Genomic DNA, 20,060 nt, shown 5'->3' with positions numbered 1-20,060 from the left:
CAAATGTAATATTTTCAAAATCTTAACATCCCTACATAATCATTTGTTTAAAAAAATGTGGTAAAGCTCTTTAAATATGAATTAGTTTGATATTATACATTAATTAGAAGCCTTCAAGTGTACAAATCTGGTACCAAAATTTAGGATCAAAACCGTGCAGGATCCAACCAACATTATTTTTTAATCTTACCTGGTCGTTTTCTAGATTTTTCATGGCCTAACTGTCCTAAATCATTACATCCACAGGTATACACAGTCCCATCATCCAATACAAACACGGTATGCCTCAGTCCACAGCCGACATCTTGAACTTTTTTGTTTACAAAGAAACTGCATCTTCTGGGTTCCAGGACAATCTCTTCATCAATACCGCCCAATCCAAGTTGTCCAAAAGATGCATTTCCCCAACATAACATGTTGCAAGTCCTTTCAATATTCTGCCAACTTCAATCTGCAAAAGCGTTCCACCAGCATTACTGTCACAGAAGAAAAGGTTAGTCAATAAGGTTAGCATTTTTATCAAGGTACACTACTACCACTTCTGAAAAACCTGGCCAAGAAAACTACAGGGACTTGTTCCAGACAGTGGACAGGAGTTAATAACGACCTGAAGGAGCCCCCCCAAAAAAAAAGTATTTAACTATTTCAAATAATTGTGTGATTTGGAAATTTTTGCTCTCATAACTATCAGAAGTGTGAGATTGCTATTTTATTGCTAGAGTAAATTGGGGGTTTTTTAGAGGATATGTCAGGGATCACACTTAGAAAACTTAGGCAGGATCAAACCAAGGATAATTTGTTTAATTGCATTTTACTTTTCACAAACTGAATAAGTTTAGTGTGACAGCTCCTCACATATATAATGATTTCTTTTTGTGTCGCATTAAAAAGTAAAAACAACTTCTAGAAGATCCAAAGACTACAACAAGTCCTTTCAAAGAGATGAAGTAGCCTCCAGAGTACACTGTCATAAAGCAGGGGTCTTCAAACTTGGCCCTTTTAAGACTTGTGGATTTCAACTCCCAGAATTCCTCAGCCAGGCACGCTGGCTGAGGAATTCTGGGAGTTGAAGTCCACAAGTCATAAAAGGGCCAAGTTTGAAGACCCCTGTCATAAAGGGTTATTTCTGCTTCCAAATAATTGCTACTTAGAAGTGATGCAATATTATTCTAAAGGCCTTTTTCAAAGCTATTTTCAAAAATATTATGCATGCATTAAATATCATTCTAGAACAATATAGCATCAGTTGTTCTGTTTCAACCCCCCCCGCCCGAGAATTCAAACATACTATAGGAAACCACAAACAGAACACTAATTAAGATATTTAACAGTGAGCCAAACGAATTTAATAACTCACAAAGTTAGATTCTACAACTTCTAAGTATATATATTAACTATTAAAATACCTAAGCAAACTCTGGGAACACAAAAAGAATGTAACACAAGAATATAGGGCAGTCATCACGAATTAAAAGTTAAAGCAGAGTTTGAATAATGCTTTCCAAGGATTTTTCAAATGATGCAATCCAATTTGGGGAAACTGGTGTTAAAGCTCTGAAAATAATTGCGTAGGGAAATGCCTACACTGGAAGACTGGCCCGAATAGAAAATAATTGCGTAGGGAAATGCCTACACTGGAAGACTGGCCCGAATAGCCAAATGTTTGCCGTTATTAACTTTTAAAGCCATAAACAGCTTAGGCTTGATTATAAGAGGGATCACCTCTGCCATAATGAAGCTGCTTGGGGACTAATCTCTACGCAAAGCCTTCTAAAGTTCCTCTACTTGAAAGCTTATTTATGGTCAAAGCATGGTCCAAGACAGCCTTTTCCTGCATTGTTCCCAGTCTGGGAAATGTACTTTCTCAGAAGCTATGCTTGACATTCAGTCTTCTTTAGGAACAGATGATCTATAAATGGCAATTGTTTATGATTTAACCTATATTTATGCATGTGTATGGGACAGCACACCACACCTTCACATGCATTGTTTTAACTACAAGTGGCCTTGAATGTTCTTTCAGACAGCAAGGAAAAATACAAATCAAATACATTTATAATATTAAACACCCATAAAAGCTTTTTTTCTCTAGCCTATTAATTATACACACAACTGAAGTCCACCTAATTGCTAATCAGTATTTGGGAAATACAGTGCAACTTTTGAAGTGTTACGGGCAGAGTAGGATAGGTATGCTATGGACTAGTTTTCCTAAATTTAAATCTGCTTATAAAAGAAATTATGTTACAGTGATTGTTTAGACCAGTGTTTCTCAACCTTGACAATTTTAAGGCATGTGGACTTCAACTCCCAGAATTCCACAGCCAGCATTGCTGGCTGTGGAATTCTGGGAGTTGAAGTCCACATGCCTTAAAATTGTCAAGGTTGAGAAACACAGGTTTAGATACTGTCAAAATTAAAAATAAAGCCTGAATCAAAACAAGTTATAGCAAGTATAGTCTAACTGCAGTTCATCAGATATTCTCACCTAAAAATCTTCCAAGAGTTTCTCATCTCTCAAATGGATTATAATTCAAAGAACTCTGTAGATTTTTTTTTTTTTTTACATTTTACATCGGAAACGCTGCATATGGCATATGGCTCAGGCTAACAGAAAATGGACTAGAGTTAACAGTTTAAAATCAGAAATGGGTATGGGAACATGCCGGAAATAACAAGATATTTTGGAGACATGGAAATGTTATCCTATCCTACAATTTACACATATTTCGCCTATCTGAGCCAATTCCAAATATGACTTTCTGCTCAAAGGTAGAATCTTACATATTTATTCCTAACTAAACTTGATTCAAATATTGCTTCAGACTAAAACACAGAAAGTAAATATCCTACCACATTTAGGAGACATTTAAGATGATGTTGCCTTGAGGAGTGCATAGCAGTATTTATGCATTCATGTCAACAACTGCATGTACAATTTTAATCTGTTGCAAGAAAATAAACAGATACACATTAATGGAATCCAAATTTGTCCAGCCCTAAGTAAATAATCTACAAATTAACTTTTTGATTAACAGAGACTTTTAAAAAAGTTTTTCTCAATGAAATGAAATGATAAATTTAAGACTTCCATTTAATTAGCAAGAAATTTATTAGAAAAGATAAAATACTAAGTAATAAACAAAAAGCCCTATTCTGTACTGCAGTGGACAAAGTCCCTCCCTCCCTGTAATACTACTGTGCCACAGCTCTAGGAAAAATAATCAAATATAATTAAAAAAATCCATTTTGCAACTCATAGCATGTGTATTATTTTTAAGAACTCATCACTCTCAAACTACTTAGTAAGGACTAATTTTGCAATACGACGACTAGATACAGTGCAAAGTTCATTTAAGAAGCAATAGCAAACACATGTAAAAACAGGAAACGTGACAAGATAAATATAGTCCTGCTGAAAAATAATATATGGATTCTTGAAAGAGCAAAGTTTTGGGTAAATTGGGATTTACATAAAGTTATTTAAAATGCCACGTCATAATACCTATAAAAATTTATCCCTGTATTTTTAAATATCTTACACAAATTTTCTAAAAATTTCTATCAATATCACTGGTCCCATTCAGATTAAGAAAGGGTTATAATATAGCATAGCATAGAACAGGGGTCTTCAGACTTGGCCCTTTTACGACTTGTGGACTTCAACTCCCAGAATAAAAGGGCCAAGTTTGAAGACCCTTGGTGTAGAACATTATTTCTCAACCTTAGCAATTTTAAGATGTAAGGTCCCTGGCCCTTACTTAAATTTGAAATATCATTAAAAGTCTAATCAGACAACTCAAACAGAGGCTTCTTGAGGAAACAGTGCTTTAATTGATCAAATAAAGTAGCTGGGTGGCAAACAATCTGGAACACTGGCAGAGTTATGTCCAGAAGTGCCTTAGAACAGAGGTCTCTGTTTTGATTTGGCAGCCCAGAAAGGGAGGCAGGTACATGCATGTGTGCAAATGGGCCGCACATGAGCTCATGCAAACGGCCACATGCGAGTGCATATGCAAATGGGGCTGCAGGACGCTATGAGCAGCACTAGTGCCAGTGGGACGCTCGGGGGTGAGGCAATGCTAGTGCTGGCAGGATGCTCAGGGTGGCGCTAGCGCTGGTGGGGCGCTCGGAGCGGGGTGGCGCTAGCACCGGCGGGATGCTCAGGGTGGCACTAGGGTGAGCGGGGAGGTGAGTGCACTGGCCATCCCTTCACGTGGCCTGGTGGCCAAGCGGCCGCAGCCTGGTAGTGGGCCGTGGCCCAGTTTGGGGACCCCTGCCTCAGAAAGTAAGTAGCATTGCTTTATAACCTTATTAGCCAATGAAAATCAGACAACAGAACCATCACAACATAAGGAAGACATCAATCATTCCTGTACACTCCCTTATTCCCTCCTTCAGTACATCCCATCCACATATGTTTCCCACACTTGCATAAAAGTTGTCCTGACAGCAAGATAACAATAAGATAACAATAGTTAGGCTAAACAATTTTTTTTTTGTTCCAGTTACAGAACCCTTCAAAGATATGTTGATATTAACTCCCAGGATTCTGGTAACTGAAGGCAACACATCTTAAAATTGCTAAAGTTGAGAAACACTGGTGTAGAAAATAGTCACTTTAAAAAAAAAATTGTATCTATGTACCAGAAAGAATATGCTCTCTCCTAAAAAGTTTTGAACAGTTAAAACTTTGTTAGGATATGCAGTATAAAATATATATCCAAGAATAAGTCCTGCTGAAAACAAAGGCCCTCACTGAATTAAACTCTATGAATGCACTATACATATTTGCCTTTGCCAAACATTTACAAAAATCTCTTAGCAACAATAATAGTAATAGGTAGAATAAATCTGATAACAGTTCTATTCCATTTCCAGGGATTACAGATTTATTTCATTCGTCCACCTAAGAATTCTGAAAAGATCTTCTGCATAAACCTAGAGCTTTCCAGAAGCATACAGTGGTATGAATCATTATTGCAACATGTATAACATAACTACTTTACTCAAGATGAACAGGAATATTGTAATCTCCATCATTATGTAAGATCAAAATTAAAATGAAAACATCTTGATTCTATCACCTTTTAAAAATATATGTATTGATGTTTTAAGTTTATTATTACACAACAATTTTACATGTTTTCTTTTTCTTTTTTAAAGCATCAATATATTCTTGGTAAGTGGAGGCAATTTGGGAAGCAAAAGTGTACCTAAGAGAGTCAACAAATAACTGCCAGCTTTGGGATAAAACCAGCAAAGAGGCAGATTCTGTCTACTTTAAAAGTCATAATGTTCTTTATTTTGAAATTACTGCTCCTTGTTCCTTGTCTACCTCAAACAACCTTCAGCTTCTGTTCAACATTCCCAAGTCTTACTCTGCATATTTCATCAATTAACACTGTCCTTACATGAGTAATAGTTCTCATTACTCATGTAAATGTGTCATTGTGCTATTTAACTGATCATCCATATAAATATGGGTGATATATATTAGTGTTCTTGACACAGAAAAATAGTATCTACTGAAGAAAATAGATCTCTGGGTGTGCTGATATGATTATTAGGAGCAACTATAAACTTAATGGTAGCAGCTTTGGGTTTCATTGCCACAAAATCAGAAAAATATTATAGTGAGCATTTTCTGACTATGGAGTCAACATGTATATGTTTAAATGTTCCTAACACTGGCACATATCTAAAAGAGCTATTCTCAACATTAACTTTTCTAAGGACTTCTGCATTTTCTTTTGATTTATATACACTCTGTAATTAAGCAGTGAATAGTAATACAAAAAAAGTCAAGACCTAAAGCATACTTGATCTTCCTGTCTGAATTTACAGATCCTAACCTTATTATACCAAACTCATTTCAGTAGCCACTCTGAACAATATATTAATATTTAATATATTAAACAGCTACGTAGAAAGAAAAATACTTTGATGGGATATTTCTATGATTTCAATTATTTCATATTAATGGAAAGCTCTGTCATAAAAAGAGCATTAGATAAGTGAGGTCTGAGATTATACAACTATATGCACTTTTGTGCAAGTAAGTTTTCAAGCATAATAGGACTTGGAAATGGGGATTATTTGAGTAATATGATATACAAAACAGTTCTGTATACTTTGAAGAATGCCAGTGCAAGAAGAAATATTAGACAGCACGTTTCATATCTTTCACAACAACACAGGTCCCCAGCAAACGTTTCAGGTGTTAATGAAATAAATGCAAGAGAACAAGCATAGATGGAACTGCAATCCAATCCCTTATTTAAAAGCAAGCTTTGCTGAAAGCAATGTGACCTACTTCTGAATAAAAAAAAAAAAGTTGGGTTACATGATTTATCAAACAACAGGTTTTTATATCTTTATGGGATACTGGCCCCTCAATGATACTTTACACTTTTTCTTCAGCTTTCACTCCCCCCCCCAAAAAAAAAACAACCCCCCAACCCTCTGCAGCCATTTTACTTGTGGAAGGAAAACAAAAAGCAGGCAGGAATTTGCCCATAAACAAGTCAAGGCTGCCTCTTGGGCCAATTGGGAGGGAGACGATCACAAGCAGGGCAGTTTTCAATGAAAGAAAAGGCCCGTCCGTTCAAATCCCTCGTTTTTCCCAGCAGCCAAACAGAAGCCTGTGGGAAAAACATGTCCATGAGAAGATAAACGAGACGAGCATACGCCTTCTCCAGCGACTGGAGGCTGCTAGTTTTCAATTTGGGGTACGGCTAGGAGCAACCCACAGCCTTCTCCTCTTAATTTTAATTGGAGGGAGGGGGGAGCCAGGTTTTAACCTTTCCTGGCTCCCCTCTTCGCCCACCCTCCTGCCCTCTCTGCGGTCTGCGGGTCCAACGGGGCCTGCAAAATCTTAGGAAGGGGGCTTCTTTCCTTCCCCTCTTAAATAAAAGGGGGAAACGAGTCGAGCTGCCTGAAGTCCCGGCTCGGCCTGCGCTCTCCCCAGAAGGCCTACCCGCGGGGTGGAAGGAGGGGAGCAGCCGGCGATGAGCTCTCCCCGGATTGCCACTCCGAGCCCCCAGAAGGAGGAGAGACGCCCCGCCGAACCGTCCTCCCAAACCGCCTCTCCGGCCAGTCCCGGCTCCACCCGCGCCTTCCCTAGCGGCCTCCTCGCCTCTCCGCGCCGGGAAGCACCCCGCCCGGGCTGGACTCACCGCGGCCGCTACGCGTCCCTCCCTTTCTCGGGAGTGACCGCGGCGAGGCTGCCTTCCGGCCGGGCTTACAAATGCGGCAGAACGGGCGGGAAACAGGCCCAGAAGCGCCGACACGGCGCGCGTAACGCGCAAGCGCCCTTCCCATTCGCGGAGGGCCCCGATAGGACGGGAGGCGCTGCACGGGGCAGGCCGCCCTTCCTAGCTCGCCCGAGGGAGAGGCGGTGGAGGGCGGCGTGGGGCGCTGTCTCTTCCCGCTTCTGCCGGGCAATCCTGGCCGGACCTGTTGAACTGAGGACCGGGGTAGCCCCTGCGGGCCTGGCTCTGCTGGCTGAGGAATTTTGGGAGTTGAAGTCCACAAGTCATAAAAAGGCCAAGTTTGAAGACCCCTGATCTAAACTGTGTGGATTTTAACTCCCAGAATTCTCCAGCCAGCCAATTTAAGGTGACCAAGTTTGAGAAAGGCTGCATTTTGTAAGCTACAGGCATGATTTTGAAGAAATGTTCCCTTCCAATGATCAACCTACCTATTATAATCCTACTCCTGTGTATTGGATATGGAGGCTCACTGGAGGGCATCATAATAGTCAGAACAACTTTGATTTTCACTGAAGTATGATCATAGTCTTCAAATCCCTTAAACTGGGTGGGAATCATTTGGACCAGCATAAAGTATCCTAAAATCTCCTTTTAAGTGTGCATCAGGGAAAGGTGTTTGGGTAACATTCAATGCACTTAATACCTTTTGCCTAATGAGTTCCTTTCCCTGGCTGAATACAGGCTAACGAGAAATCTGCTTACACCCTTGGTGCAGGTCTTGGTGTATTCGGGTATTTTCCCATGTAAGATTGAGAGTATCTTGGCGATGTTTTGCCATCGAAATAGAAAAACACCCCCACAACATGAATAAACATGACGATACCTCCCGCCTACCAGACATCTGGAAACTAGCCCTAATCAACAAATAAGTCCTAGCCACGAAAACTGAACACTGGTCCAGTGTTCTGTGGTCCAGAACACTGGACCACAGAACACACCATTCACCCTCACCAAACCCATCCCTCAGAGGAAATGCAACCACCATCCAGAAGCCAAACGATGATGATATCACCAGCTGCTGCATCTCCCTCCAACCCCCACACAAAGCAAATGGACACACGCTATGAACATAGAGCTAGACCACAAACCTGGAGCCAAACCAAAGTCTGGTATGTTACTTCACAGCCTTCAGCCCTGGACATCACATCACAGAATTCAGGAGGCTATAACGCCAAAACTCAGGATGTTACAACACAGCCAACCACCCAGGATGGTCAACACAGAACTCAGGATATCACTACACTAGATCTTAGGATGTCATCACACAACCCATTACCCAGGTCATTACAATACAAAAGACTAATGGGCACTTAGCCAGCACCTCAACTACTCAGGATGTTATGAAACAGCCAAACAATCCAACAAACAATGGCTCCTACACAGCCAACCAATCTACCTACAACAACTAAGCCAGCACTCCACACACCCCCACCAGTATATATAGGGAGATGGTAGCTCTGATCACACTTTGCTCGCACAAGCATGAAGCTGAAGATGATGAGTGGGACCTCGTCGAAACGTTGCCAAGATACTCTCAATTTTACACGGGAAAAGACCCAAATACACCAAGATCTGCATACACACACACACACGTATATAATATATATATATATATATATACATACACACACACACACACACACACAAATATAGAGACAGAGCACAGGCATGGTTTATACAGGTAGTTCTCGACTTACGACCACAATGGAGCCCAACATTTATGTTGCTAAGCAAGACAGTTGATAAGTGAGTTTTGCCCCATTTCATGACCTTTCTTGCCACAGTCATTAAATGAATTGCAGTAGTTATTAAGTTAGTAACATGGTTGTTAAGTGAATCTGGCTTCCCTATTCAATTTGATTATCACAAAAGGTGATCACAAGACCCCGGGACACTGCCATAAATTGACCCATTGTCAAGCATCCAACTTTTGATCAGGTGATCACAGGGATGCTACAAATGTGAAAAACAGAGCTAAGTTACTTTTTTCAGTCCCGTTGTAACTGCTGAAGAGCCATTAAACAAATGGTTGCAAGTTGACTTCCTGTAATGCATAAAAACCATAGCAGGAACATCTGGGGGGTACGGTCAAATGGGAGAATATGGTGGTCACAAAGGTGTGGCTAATCCCACTGTCATGAACCCCATCTTGAATGTTTGACCATACTGTGAGGACACCCCTGAAGGAGGATCAAATGATGGTCATCGAGTTATGAAAGTAAGGCCTTGAAGTCTCTAGTTATGAAACTGGGCCTTGAAGTCTCTATGAGGACAAAAGACGTCCCCTTATTTCCTCACCCATTTTCCTCTAGGGCAGGTACAAGTCCTATAGGCTTAGGCCAGGAGTAGGCAACCTTGGCTCTTTTATGACTCGTGGACTTCAACTCCCAGAATTCCTGAGCCAGCATAGCTGGCTCTGGAATTCTGGGAGTTGAAGTCCACGAGTCATAAAAGAGCCAAGGTTGCCTACCCCTGGCCTAGGTGTATTTCTATGAACTGTCAAGCACCGCCCAGTGGCCAAGCAAGGTGGGGCCCCTGGTCTGCTTCACTCTGGCAAACAACAGTGGCAATACCACTGATTTGGAAAGGACGCCTTATCTTTCCTGTGATGAAGTAACCTAAAATTAGCCTCCTTAGTAGTTTGTCAAGACTGCAGCTTGCCGAGAGGATTGCGAAGAGGCAGCGTGGAGGAAAGATCTGGGACAGGCACAGGCGCAAGCAGGTCCCGCCACTTCACGGTGAGCTCAGCTGGCTTCTGTTCAGATTTCCAGAAATTACCATGTAGGTGTAAGCTGCAGTGTGCTGCAGTGATCTGGCAAGGAGTAAAAGGGAAGCTCTTCTGGTGACAGCAGAAGCACAGGGGAAGGGTCTTTGGGGCTGGAAATCAGTAGGGAAGGCTGGGGAAAGGCATCACAGAAAAAAGGGGAGATGGAAGTCTCAGATTTGCTGTAATGGGTAGACAAGTGGTCCAAAGCTAACAGTGTTGTGCCCATGGTGGGCAAGAACACACGATACAAAAAGAAGGAAATAATTTCATCAAAAAACAAAGACGGAAAAATTAAGTTGGTTTAGGTAGCCAATCAATTAAGGCTACAATTAAGAATTTGACAGACCACTTAATTATTAATTGAGTATCCTCAACTAACCTCACAATTCTGTTCTTACTTTTAACCCTGTTTCCCTCAACCCGGTTCCCTTCGAATGAATTGGGCTGCAATATGAGTCAATTATTCCCAGGCAATGCTGTCATTGTTCGGAGATGATCCACATAGTAATTCTGCATATCTTGTGAGCACTGGGCTGGGAATCAAATTTTTTTTTCCCCCTGTGGTCTTTTAACAGCAGGGATAGAAAGATGAAACGGATCTTTGTTCTAAAGGCGCTGTTTTTATTTGATAGATTTAAATGTATGTCATGCTTGTTCCCTCTCCCCATAGGGTGCCCATGAAGAATTTGGGATAATTTGGAAAACTATTTGCATGTGCTCAGTTTCTTTAAAGACCAGCAATTGCTCAAATGTCGCTATTTGAACAAAGGCTCAGTTAGGTAAAACCTAGAACTTGTCCTTTCTTTTTTACAGATAATTCTTTTTTATATGTTTCCCCCCCCCCGTGCCATCTTCTCTACTGAAAATTTCTTGAGAGTCAAATGTAGGATGAGGGGACTGTTTCGATGACAGTGAAGATTGTAGAATAGTAGACCTTGGAAGTCTTGCAGTCCAACCCTCTGCTTAGGCAGGTGACCCTATACCATTCCGGACAAACGGCCATCCAGCAGATGGAAGTAGGTTAGGGAATCTCTGATAGAAGGAAAAAATACTTTTATATGGAGGTGGAGGGAAAAATCAGATGACTATTGGTTTATAAAATGGTGAGAGGATATGCGTAGGGCTACCATCCCTAATTTTACATCTCCAGGGTTAACAGACAACAATTCTCAACATCAGTGTGTTGTTGTAGGAGACAACAGTGTCAGGAAAACTAGAACAAGACAGCAGCTGAACAGCTGGATAATGAAGCAGAGTCTAGCCACCTAAATTATTTTTTTTAAGCGTTAAAGCTATAATGGAAGAAAGGACATCCTTTAACTCAGAGTCATCAACCAAAGTAATATATCACAAGTTCTTCCCAGGTACATAATATTATTTGAGTTCTGTATCATATTATTCTGAAGTTCATCGAGGAACCAGCATTTTCCTGCTTGGTTTATAAATGCTAATTTTATAGAAAATTGTATTTTTTCATCATGTGAATATAATTAATAGTCTAGGAAGCTCATTCATACATTTGAAGTAATGAAATTATAACCATTATCAAAATAAACAGAATTCACTTTTTGTATGCATTTTGTGTCTCCAAATCCAGTATGGAGTGTTAACTAATCCAACATCTTGTTTATCACTTGACTAACAGCGGAAAACCGGTGAGTGCTTATACATTTTTCTACCTCTTTGAAAGGAAGTAGCAGAATAGCAAGTGTCTGTTGAATGTGCAATAATACAAAATACCATATTTTTCAGGGGTTGTGTTAATGTTATCTGATTGGCCAAAATCACCCAGTGGGTTTTTGGGTGACTTAAGCCCAAGTCTAAGTACCACTTCTGAATCTTCAGCTGGCTTGTAATATAAAGGTAATCCACAGTGGCTCCTAGAGTTGCTTAGCAACCATTTGAAGTTATGACAGGCCCTGCTCAAAAAGTATTTACAACCTGGTTCCAAAATTCCAATGGTTGCCCCTCATGACCGCATTTTGGGTGCCTGTCAACCAGCCCTCATTTATGGCTGTTTGCAGTGTCCTGCAGTCACATGACCATGTTTTAGATGCTTTTGCTAAAAACTAGCATTTACTTCCAGGTTTTTTTTTGGGGGGGGGGGAAGTTCCATAGAGAACAATGAGTTCACTTAACAACTGCAGCATTCATTTAATGATTGCTGCAAAAGGGTCATAAATTGGATTGATCACATGGGTGACCCACTTTAAGACTGTCACAACTTACAGCAATTTTGAGCAGGCTCCATTATGGTCATCTGTGAAGGACACCTGCACCTGAACTTGGAATTGAGACCATTTCTATGTCTCATTTAGCCAGATTTCAGTTATGAGATTTTATTGACTTTATGATAGTGTTTTACTTCTGCTGCTAGCAGCTTTGAAAATAGCTAATAGAAAAGAAAATAGACATAAGTAAATATTTCAAAAGTTTCAAAAAATATTGAAAAGGAAGAAATGTCCTTATTTGATAGGATGAATGCCATCTTTATAGTGTGGCAGTCATACTTATGGATTGACAGTATACAGACATTGAGCATAATTATACTGCTGGAATTCTTCTAGATTTTGTCCTTGACGCTGAGCATGCGTAACAAGTCTTGGGTCCCAGAGCTAAATGTGACCACCTCACAGTCTTGGCTGCAACCCTTAAACACCTCAAAATTGACTTATTGACTTGATAGAAGGTAACAGTCTATATCTTTAAAAACCACATGGTTTCAAAGGCAACCAAAAGCTTGGATACCAGCATGCCTGCTTGTTTTTTCTTCATTCTCATCAGAGAAATGGGATTTCTGTTGTATTTCAGTCCCAAGTTACCTAGGTATATATATATATGAGGAGTGGGATTTCTGCCTCAGCTTACTTAAGTGCAAGAACAGATATTCATTTTCTTTGAATATATCTTGCCTAAAAACAAAATCTCAAATCTTTTCCTGGCAATTGTTTCTAAACAAATGGAACAGAAGACAAGAAAGCACATGTACACTAGTTCCACTCTCCACTTCTGTGTTTTCAAAATTCCATTTGCCCAAGTCTTCCAATTATATTCTGAAACATGCATTGTTGTTTCAATGGGCTGTTGGGAGCCCAATTATGTTGGGGGAACAGATTCTTATGCATCCTTTTGTTGACTTAACCACACTTCAAATAGCTTGTTAATGATTGTTAATAATCAAGAGTGTGAGCCTATTAGTGAAGAAAGTTGCAGGATCAGGATAATTTGGAAGGGGAGAGTAATAGCATTATAGGAAGAAAGATGGGTTACAGTTCGCTTGTGTTGGACCTCATGAGTATTCCACACCATTAGTTCCCCACTACTATCGATAATCTGAAATCTTGAAATCTCCAGGATTCCGAATCACCCATTAAAAAAACATTCATGCATTTTTGATCTGCATACTTTTTAAAGCATGGAAGGGACATCTAATCTGAATATGTTTCCTGAAAGGGGTTTGGATCTTCTCTCATATTGTAAAGCACAGATCTGTCTTCATGTAATAGTAAGATGTGTCAGATGATCTGGCCTAGACACTTCATGGGCATTTATATTCTATGAACAACAAAATAGGTCTGAGTTATCAATACATTACATTATCAATAAAAAGGTCTCATATGTGCTCAAAAGTGGTAGGCAATCAAACAGAAGATGTTTCTAAGGTAGAATGTATCCTATAATGTTCTGAATAATATAAATATTTCTGCATCACAAATGAACAGCACTAGCAAATGGATAGCCCGAGCAGACCGTGAAAATTGTATGAAAACTTAGAAAAAGGAGATACTTTTGGCAACTATCAAAACTCTTATCACTTACAGCATCTACATCTTAAAATGCATTGACATAACTTCATAATAACCTTCCTTATTAATATTCCTGGTAGCAGGGCAATTGTATGCTTTCTTCTCAAAAGCATTTTATTTTGTAAGAAATTAAACTGGGGGTGGGATGGGGTCCTAAGGCAAAGATCCATGCACAAGAAGAGTATGTTTAATTGCGCTATCAGTGTTGAAAAAGATGCTAGGTTATTTCGTGAGCCGTAATGTTCAGCAGAAAGCTCACACTGAAAGAATTATGAAAGGACACATGGTAAAATTATTAACCAGCACTGAGATGTTTGTGAGGCCTGCAGAAGCAAATGACAAAGTTTTAAGAATGCTCCCAAAAATTCTAAGTGAATCATAAACAATTTCACAGCTTTTCCTAGAATTGAGTCTTGCAACTGTATTTTGGTGGTCTTTTAGGAAATACGGATCAGGGATGGGGAAATGGAGTCCTTTTCCACCATCCTCTGGTTTCCTTCAGTAACTAACCACACAGTTATAGTTTTAGATGCAAATTGATTTTTTTTTGTATTCTCGCGGGCATCAATATCTACACTATAAAGCTTAATGATCCCAAACCCATAGCTGGTGAAATGAATAAAAAGCCTTTCTTTAAGGTAATATTTAGCACCATATATTCCAATTGCCCCCAAATTATTATTCTCTAGTATCCTGGGATTTGTAGTTCCCATGTCTGGAGAGCCCAGATTGGAGAAAGCCGGCATATCCTTTGTAAGGATGCGCCCTTGGTTGAGTTAGCTAACAATAATCTCAAGTTCTATTAATGCACAATAGCAGAAGACAATAGCAATGAAGAAAAAAATGGAAATTTTCCTTATTCGGTTCATTAGTGCTGCATTTTTCCCAACGAAGAATACAAAGGGAAACTTCTGCTGTATCTTTCACATGCAGTGCTTTTTCGGTGTAAACTCCTCCCAACAGATTATAGTGTAAGAAGAAATAATCTGAACAAAAGAACTATTGGCCACCACCTGGTTCTTTATAAAAGAAATCAAAAGAAGTATTCAGCCACATGAAAGATCTGAATGCATGCAACTGTCACCAGGGGTAACTAACAATAGAAAGACATCGTACGAGCTCAAAACTGGCAGTCTAACAAAGTAAAATACTTCCTATTTTTTTCTTGTAATATAAATACTACAATGGGAATAGTTGAACATCTTCCAGTTTAAAATAATAAACTCAATAGTTTTTCCCCCATCCCCAAGAGGAGCATATAAATATTTTGCTAAATATTTAAAAATATTTTCTCAGAAGAACTTACATTCATAAAATAATGCCCATAGTCAACATAGAATAATGATGAATTTGAACCTAATTGTGAGAGGTGTTAGGTCTTAGTGTTATGTCCTGGGCTGTGATTGACACAGCAGGTGCAGGAAGCTGCAGAGAGTCCCAGGCAGACCACGAGGCTGCCCGGGGCCAGACAGGCTGTCTCCAGCCTATTGCGCATGCGCAGGGCGGGAAAAATACGTTGCATATATTGGTTGGCGCTGCTCCCTGCAGAATGGTATAAAAGGGAACCACGTCATTTTGTGTTTTTCTGTTGGAGATTAAATAAAGAAGCAACTGTTGTTATTCCTGCCTCATCTCAATGCCTTACCAACGCTCAGAACAGAACATTGGAGACGAAGGTGGGATTGTGCTGCAAGAAAACAACAAAAGAAAATAGGCTGACTCACCACGGAAGGCCCGAAGCGCTTGGAAGTGTGATGTTCCAAACTCATACGACTCTGCCTGCCAGTACGAAGACGCTGAAGGAGAGCTCGGCAAGATTCATCCTGGAACCCCTTCACAAGCCGGAGCAGCATGAGGCATTGACGAGGCCGCCAAGAAGTAACGATGTCTAAGATAGGGCATTTGTCCGAATTTGATACAGCTCACCCTGAACATTGGAGCTCATACATGGCCAGAGTAGAAAACTACTTTCGAGTAAACCAAGTTCAGGAAAATGGGCTCAAAGCCGCAACGTTACTGTGTATCTGTGGGCAAGAGACATTTGATATTGCCGAAAATCTAGTTGCCCCAGCACCTCTGGAATCCATCACTTATACTGAGCTGAAGAAAATGCTAAGGGAGCATTTTGAACCGAAGCTATGGTGATTGCATGGTGTCACACATTTGAACAGCGGGACCAACGTCCAGGAGAGTCTGCTGTGGACTTTATTGCTGCACTGCGACAAGCTGCTAGGCCCTGTGAGTTCAAAGACCTGGAGGAAAGACTTTGAGATCGTCTAGTTTGTGGTTTGAGGAGCCGTGAGCTGCAACAAAAGTTTTTTGCAAAGGAAAACGTTTCCTTCCAGGATGCACTAAGGGAAATTACGGCCAATGAAGACGCGGGAGGAGCAGTCAAGGCCTTGCGGCTTTCCAAGCACCCTATGGGTTTGGGCGCTATCCATCAAGAGGTTGCTCGAGAGGCAGCGGAATCAGATTCTGAAAATGAGGTCGACCGTCTGAGCAGCCAGCAGAGAGAAGGCTCCAAGAGAGAATTGACAAGGCAGATCCATTCCCTCAGTGTTTCGGATGTGGAGGACAGCAGAAGTGCTCCGATTGCAGATTTCACTCTGCTATTTGCCAGGCCTGTGGCCAGCAAGGCCACATAGCCGCCGTCTGTTTAGGTCGCAAGAAAGACCGTCCATCGGAAGAATTGCCTCAGAAAGGTATCAGGGTCCCCAGCTAGAATAGGGTGGGTTTTTGCATGTCCCATAGGAGTGTTTTGAGAACCGGGGCCCACCGACCATTGAAGAAAAAGCTGCACATTGATATCAAATTGCAGGGGTCCCCTTAACAATGAAGTTGGATATGGGTTCAGCTCTGTCAATCATATCCCAGGACACCTTCAAGCAAATCTGCTGAGGAAGCGGCCGGCGAGTTAAACTCAGGCCGTCGAATCTAGTCTTAAAAGATTTTCAGAATTCCCGAGTCGGGGTGAAGGGGGAGGCCATGCTCAGAGTGCAGCATTGGAAATTCGAAGGGTTCCTGGACATTGTTGTGGTTGAGGGCGACCGCACGAGTCTAATTGGACTCGATTGGTTCGAGGCACTTGGGATTCAAGTGACTGGGCTACACAGCTTGCAAACGGCAGGCCTTGTGGAAGTTTGCAAGGAGTTTGCTGATGTGTTTACCCGAGAACTAGGATTGTACAAGAGGCCTCCAATTGCATTGCGGTTGGACCCATCCATTGCCCCGATTAGAATTAAGCCTCGTCGGGTGCCCTTTGCGTTGAAGGAAAAAATCAATGCTGAGCTGAACAAATTGCTTCAGCAAGGTATTTTGGAACCTGTAGACAGCAGTCCATGGGAAACACCCATAGTAACGCCACTTAAGGCCAACGGGGAAGTCCGCATTTGTGCTGACTATAAATGTACGCTAAACAAAGCATTATAACAGCACTCTTATATGGTGCCTGTGGTGAGCCACATTTTGGCCTCGCTTAAAGGAGGCTAAGTTTTCGCCAAACTTGACTTGGCTCAGGCCTATCAACAGCTACTGGTTGATGAGGCGACGGCAGAGGCCCAGACAATCATAATGCACTGGGGAGCTTTCAAAGTCAGAAGACTGCAGTTTGGGGTTAACATAGCCCCTGGCATTTTCCAAAGCATTATGGAGCGAATGCTCCATAACATTCCGGGAGTTTGCCCATATTTTGATGATGTCCTCATCACAGGGGAATCACCCAAAAACTTGGCTGAGAGGTTTCAGTCCATTTTGCTGCATTTCCGTGAAGTGGGGCTGAAGCTTAAGCAAGACAAATGCAAAATTGGAGTCACTTCCACTGAGTTCCTTGGATTTCATATAGATGCAGAAGGCACCCATCCTGCTGAATCTAAGCTCAAAGCGATTCAGCAGGCCCCAAGCCCCAAGTCGAAGAGCGAGCTTCAAGTCTTCCTTGGGCTTCTAAATTTCTATCATTCTTTCCTCCCTCACAAGGCTGCAGTGGCAGAGCCATTGTACCAGCTCTTGGACAAACAGGCTCCATGGAAGTGGACACAAGTCCACGAAAGGGGTTTTGCTGAAGTCAAGGCACTGTTGTCTTCAAATGCTGTTCTCACTCATTTCAATGAGCAGTTGTCAGTATGTATAGCCTGTGATGCATCCCCTTATGGGATTGGGGCTGTCTTAAGTCACCTCAAGGCTGATGGGATACAAGTCCCTGTAGCTTACTATACAAGGACTCTGTCATATGCTGAGCGTAATTATGCACAGATAGACAGAGAAGCCTTGGCCATAGTGGCTGGCATAAAAAAGGTCCATGACTTTTTGTATGGTTGCCATTTCACGGTCTTTACAGACCATAAGCCACTGCTGGGGTTGTTTACAACAAACAAGCAAACCCCACACATAATTTCTCCTAAAATGTTGAGATGATCAATTTTCCTTTCTGCATATGACTACTCACTGGTTCACAAACCAGGCAAAGAAATGGACCATGCAGATGGCCTTAGCAGGTTGCCTCTACAGCTTGTAGAATCAGATCCTGCTCCAGCTAACCACATATTAGCTATACAGGATTTGCCTGAGTCTCCCCTCAATGCAAGAGATGTGGCTGCAGAAACAGCCAATGATCACACACTAACACATGTGTTGACAGGGATGCTGTCAGGATGGTCTGACACATGTCCTGGCACTAATTTCCAGAGTTTCTGGAAAAGGAAGCATGAGCTATCCACCTTTAAGAGTTGTGTCCTGTGGGGTAGCAGGGTAGTGATCCCAACCTCATTGAGAACTAGAGTCTTGTAATCTCTGCATGAGGGACCCGGATGAAGGCTCTTGCGCGCAGCTATCTCTGGTGGCCTGGGCTGGATAAGGAGATTGAGACCCAGGTCCAGGGGTGCCACGTTTGCCAACATCTAGGCCTGAAATGCCACAGGCTCCTGTACACAGGTGGGAGGACACACATGCTCCTTGGTCAAGGGTTCAAATCGACTACAATGGCCCCTTTCAGGGGCAATTCTTCCTCATTGTTGTGGACAGTCACTCTAAATGGCTAGAGGTCATTCCAGTGTCCACTACGACAAACCAGTCGTCGTTCCAGTGTCCACTACGACGACTGCCAGGACCATCCAAGTGTTGAGGGGGATCTTTGCCTCCCATGGGCTCCCAGATGTTCTTGTCTCCGACAACGGCCCTCAATTCACTTCTTCTGAGTTTCAGGCTTTCCTACAGGCCAACATGATCCGCCATGCTACTTCAGCACCCATTCATCCGGCTTCCAGCGGCCAAGATGAGCACATGGTGCGCACCACCAAAGACGCTTTGAAGCGGCTCACTCACGGTAGCTGGCATCACAGGTTAGCTGACTTTCTTCTTTGCCAATGCACCACACCTTGCACAGCTAATGGGAAAAGCCCAGCTGAACTCCACTGGGGTCGCCGTCTCATTACCAAACTGTACAGATTGCACCCAGACCGGGTGGCTTCACAGGTGTCACAGCTGTGGGCACCTAGGAGACTACAGGTGGGCAATCCGGTTTGGGCAAGGAGCTATGGACCTGGACATCTCTGGGTGACAGCAGTAGTCTGCAAAGTCACGGGGCCACTGTCCTATGAAGTGGCCCTGGAAGTTGGTCGTGTGTTATGTCGGCACATTAACCAGCTGCGCTGGAGACTACTCAGTCACCCTTCCACTCCTGACTCTGCTCTCGGGGGGGAGGAGGATCATGATCATGATCATGGATCTCAGTTTTCCTGCGGAAACGGGTCTGCACTCTGCACATAGAGGTTTTGCCAATGAGGCAGCTCCTGACTCTAGCACTGGGTCCATGGGACATTGCACGCAACCGGCTGTTCAGGCCACTCCGTCTGCTGGCCTTGTGCCTACAGGACAGTGCTCCCAAGAGGGGTCTGTCGTGGACCTGGGGAATTCCACCACACCAAGGAACTCTGGTCTGGGTTTACAGGATCTGGCCAGTCAGCATGATGTGGGCTCACCTATACCTAGTGGGCATCAAAGTCCCGGTCTGGCGAGCCAGGCAGGTGAGCTTGTAGACCAGACACATGCAACCGCTCCAAGAAGATCAGAGTGGGTCAGAGGCCCACCAAAGCATTTGTAGGACTATGTAAAGTTCCTGTTAGTAGGTGGGCAGGCTTAAGTGTTCCTTAGAAATCAGAACAATCTCAAAAGAATTGAACAAGTATTAGATTGTAGTATTGCAAAATAGTAAGGGCTATG

At 42.1% G+C, this 20,060-nt stretch overlaps 2 protein-coding genes across 7 annotated transcripts in view; one reads left to right on the top strand and one right to left on the bottom strand.

Moving 5' to 3' along the window:
* Positions 1 to 7,353, bottom strand: part of HERC4 (HECT and RLD domain containing E3 ubiquitin protein ligase 4) — a 47,340-nt gene extending 39,987 nt beyond the window's left edge. The window contains exons 1-3 of one of the 6 annotated variants that reach the window (XR_005554455.1): positions 7,179 to 7,353; positions 2,854 to 2,945; positions 191 to 476 (exon numbers count right to left, since the gene is read on the bottom strand). Coding sequence is in view for 5 of the 6 variants with exons in the window: in XM_039324626.1 (XP_039180560.1) it covers positions 191 to 416 (226 nt within the window). In the remaining variant the exon portion in view is untranslated. The other 5 variants (XM_039324626.1, XM_039324622.1, XM_039324625.1 and 2 more) reach the window with 5 other exon arrangements.
* A 2,580-nt stretch (positions 7,354 to 9,933) lies between these two features.
* The window catches only part of MYPN (myopalladin), a 97,784-nt gene continuing 87,657 nt past the window's right edge, over positions 9,934 to 20,060 (top strand). Inside the window, exons 1-2 of the mRNA XM_039324670.1 lie at positions 9,934 to 10,012; positions 11,639 to 11,696. The gene's annotated coding sequence lies outside the window, so the exon portion shown is untranslated. The remainder of the gene's footprint in view (positions 10,013 to 11,638; positions 11,697 to 20,060) is intronic.

The sequence above is a fragment of the Crotalus tigris genome, unplaced genomic scaffold, assembly GCF_016545835.1.
Source record: "Crotalus tigris isolate CLP2741 ecotype Arizona unplaced genomic scaffold, ASM1654583v1 scf7180000024304.1987388, whole genome shotgun sequence".
In the NCBI taxonomy this organism is placed as follows: Eukaryota; Metazoa; Chordata; class Lepidosauria; order Squamata; family Viperidae; genus Crotalus; species Crotalus tigris.
This window is presented reverse-complemented; position numbering and strand designations above follow the sequence as displayed.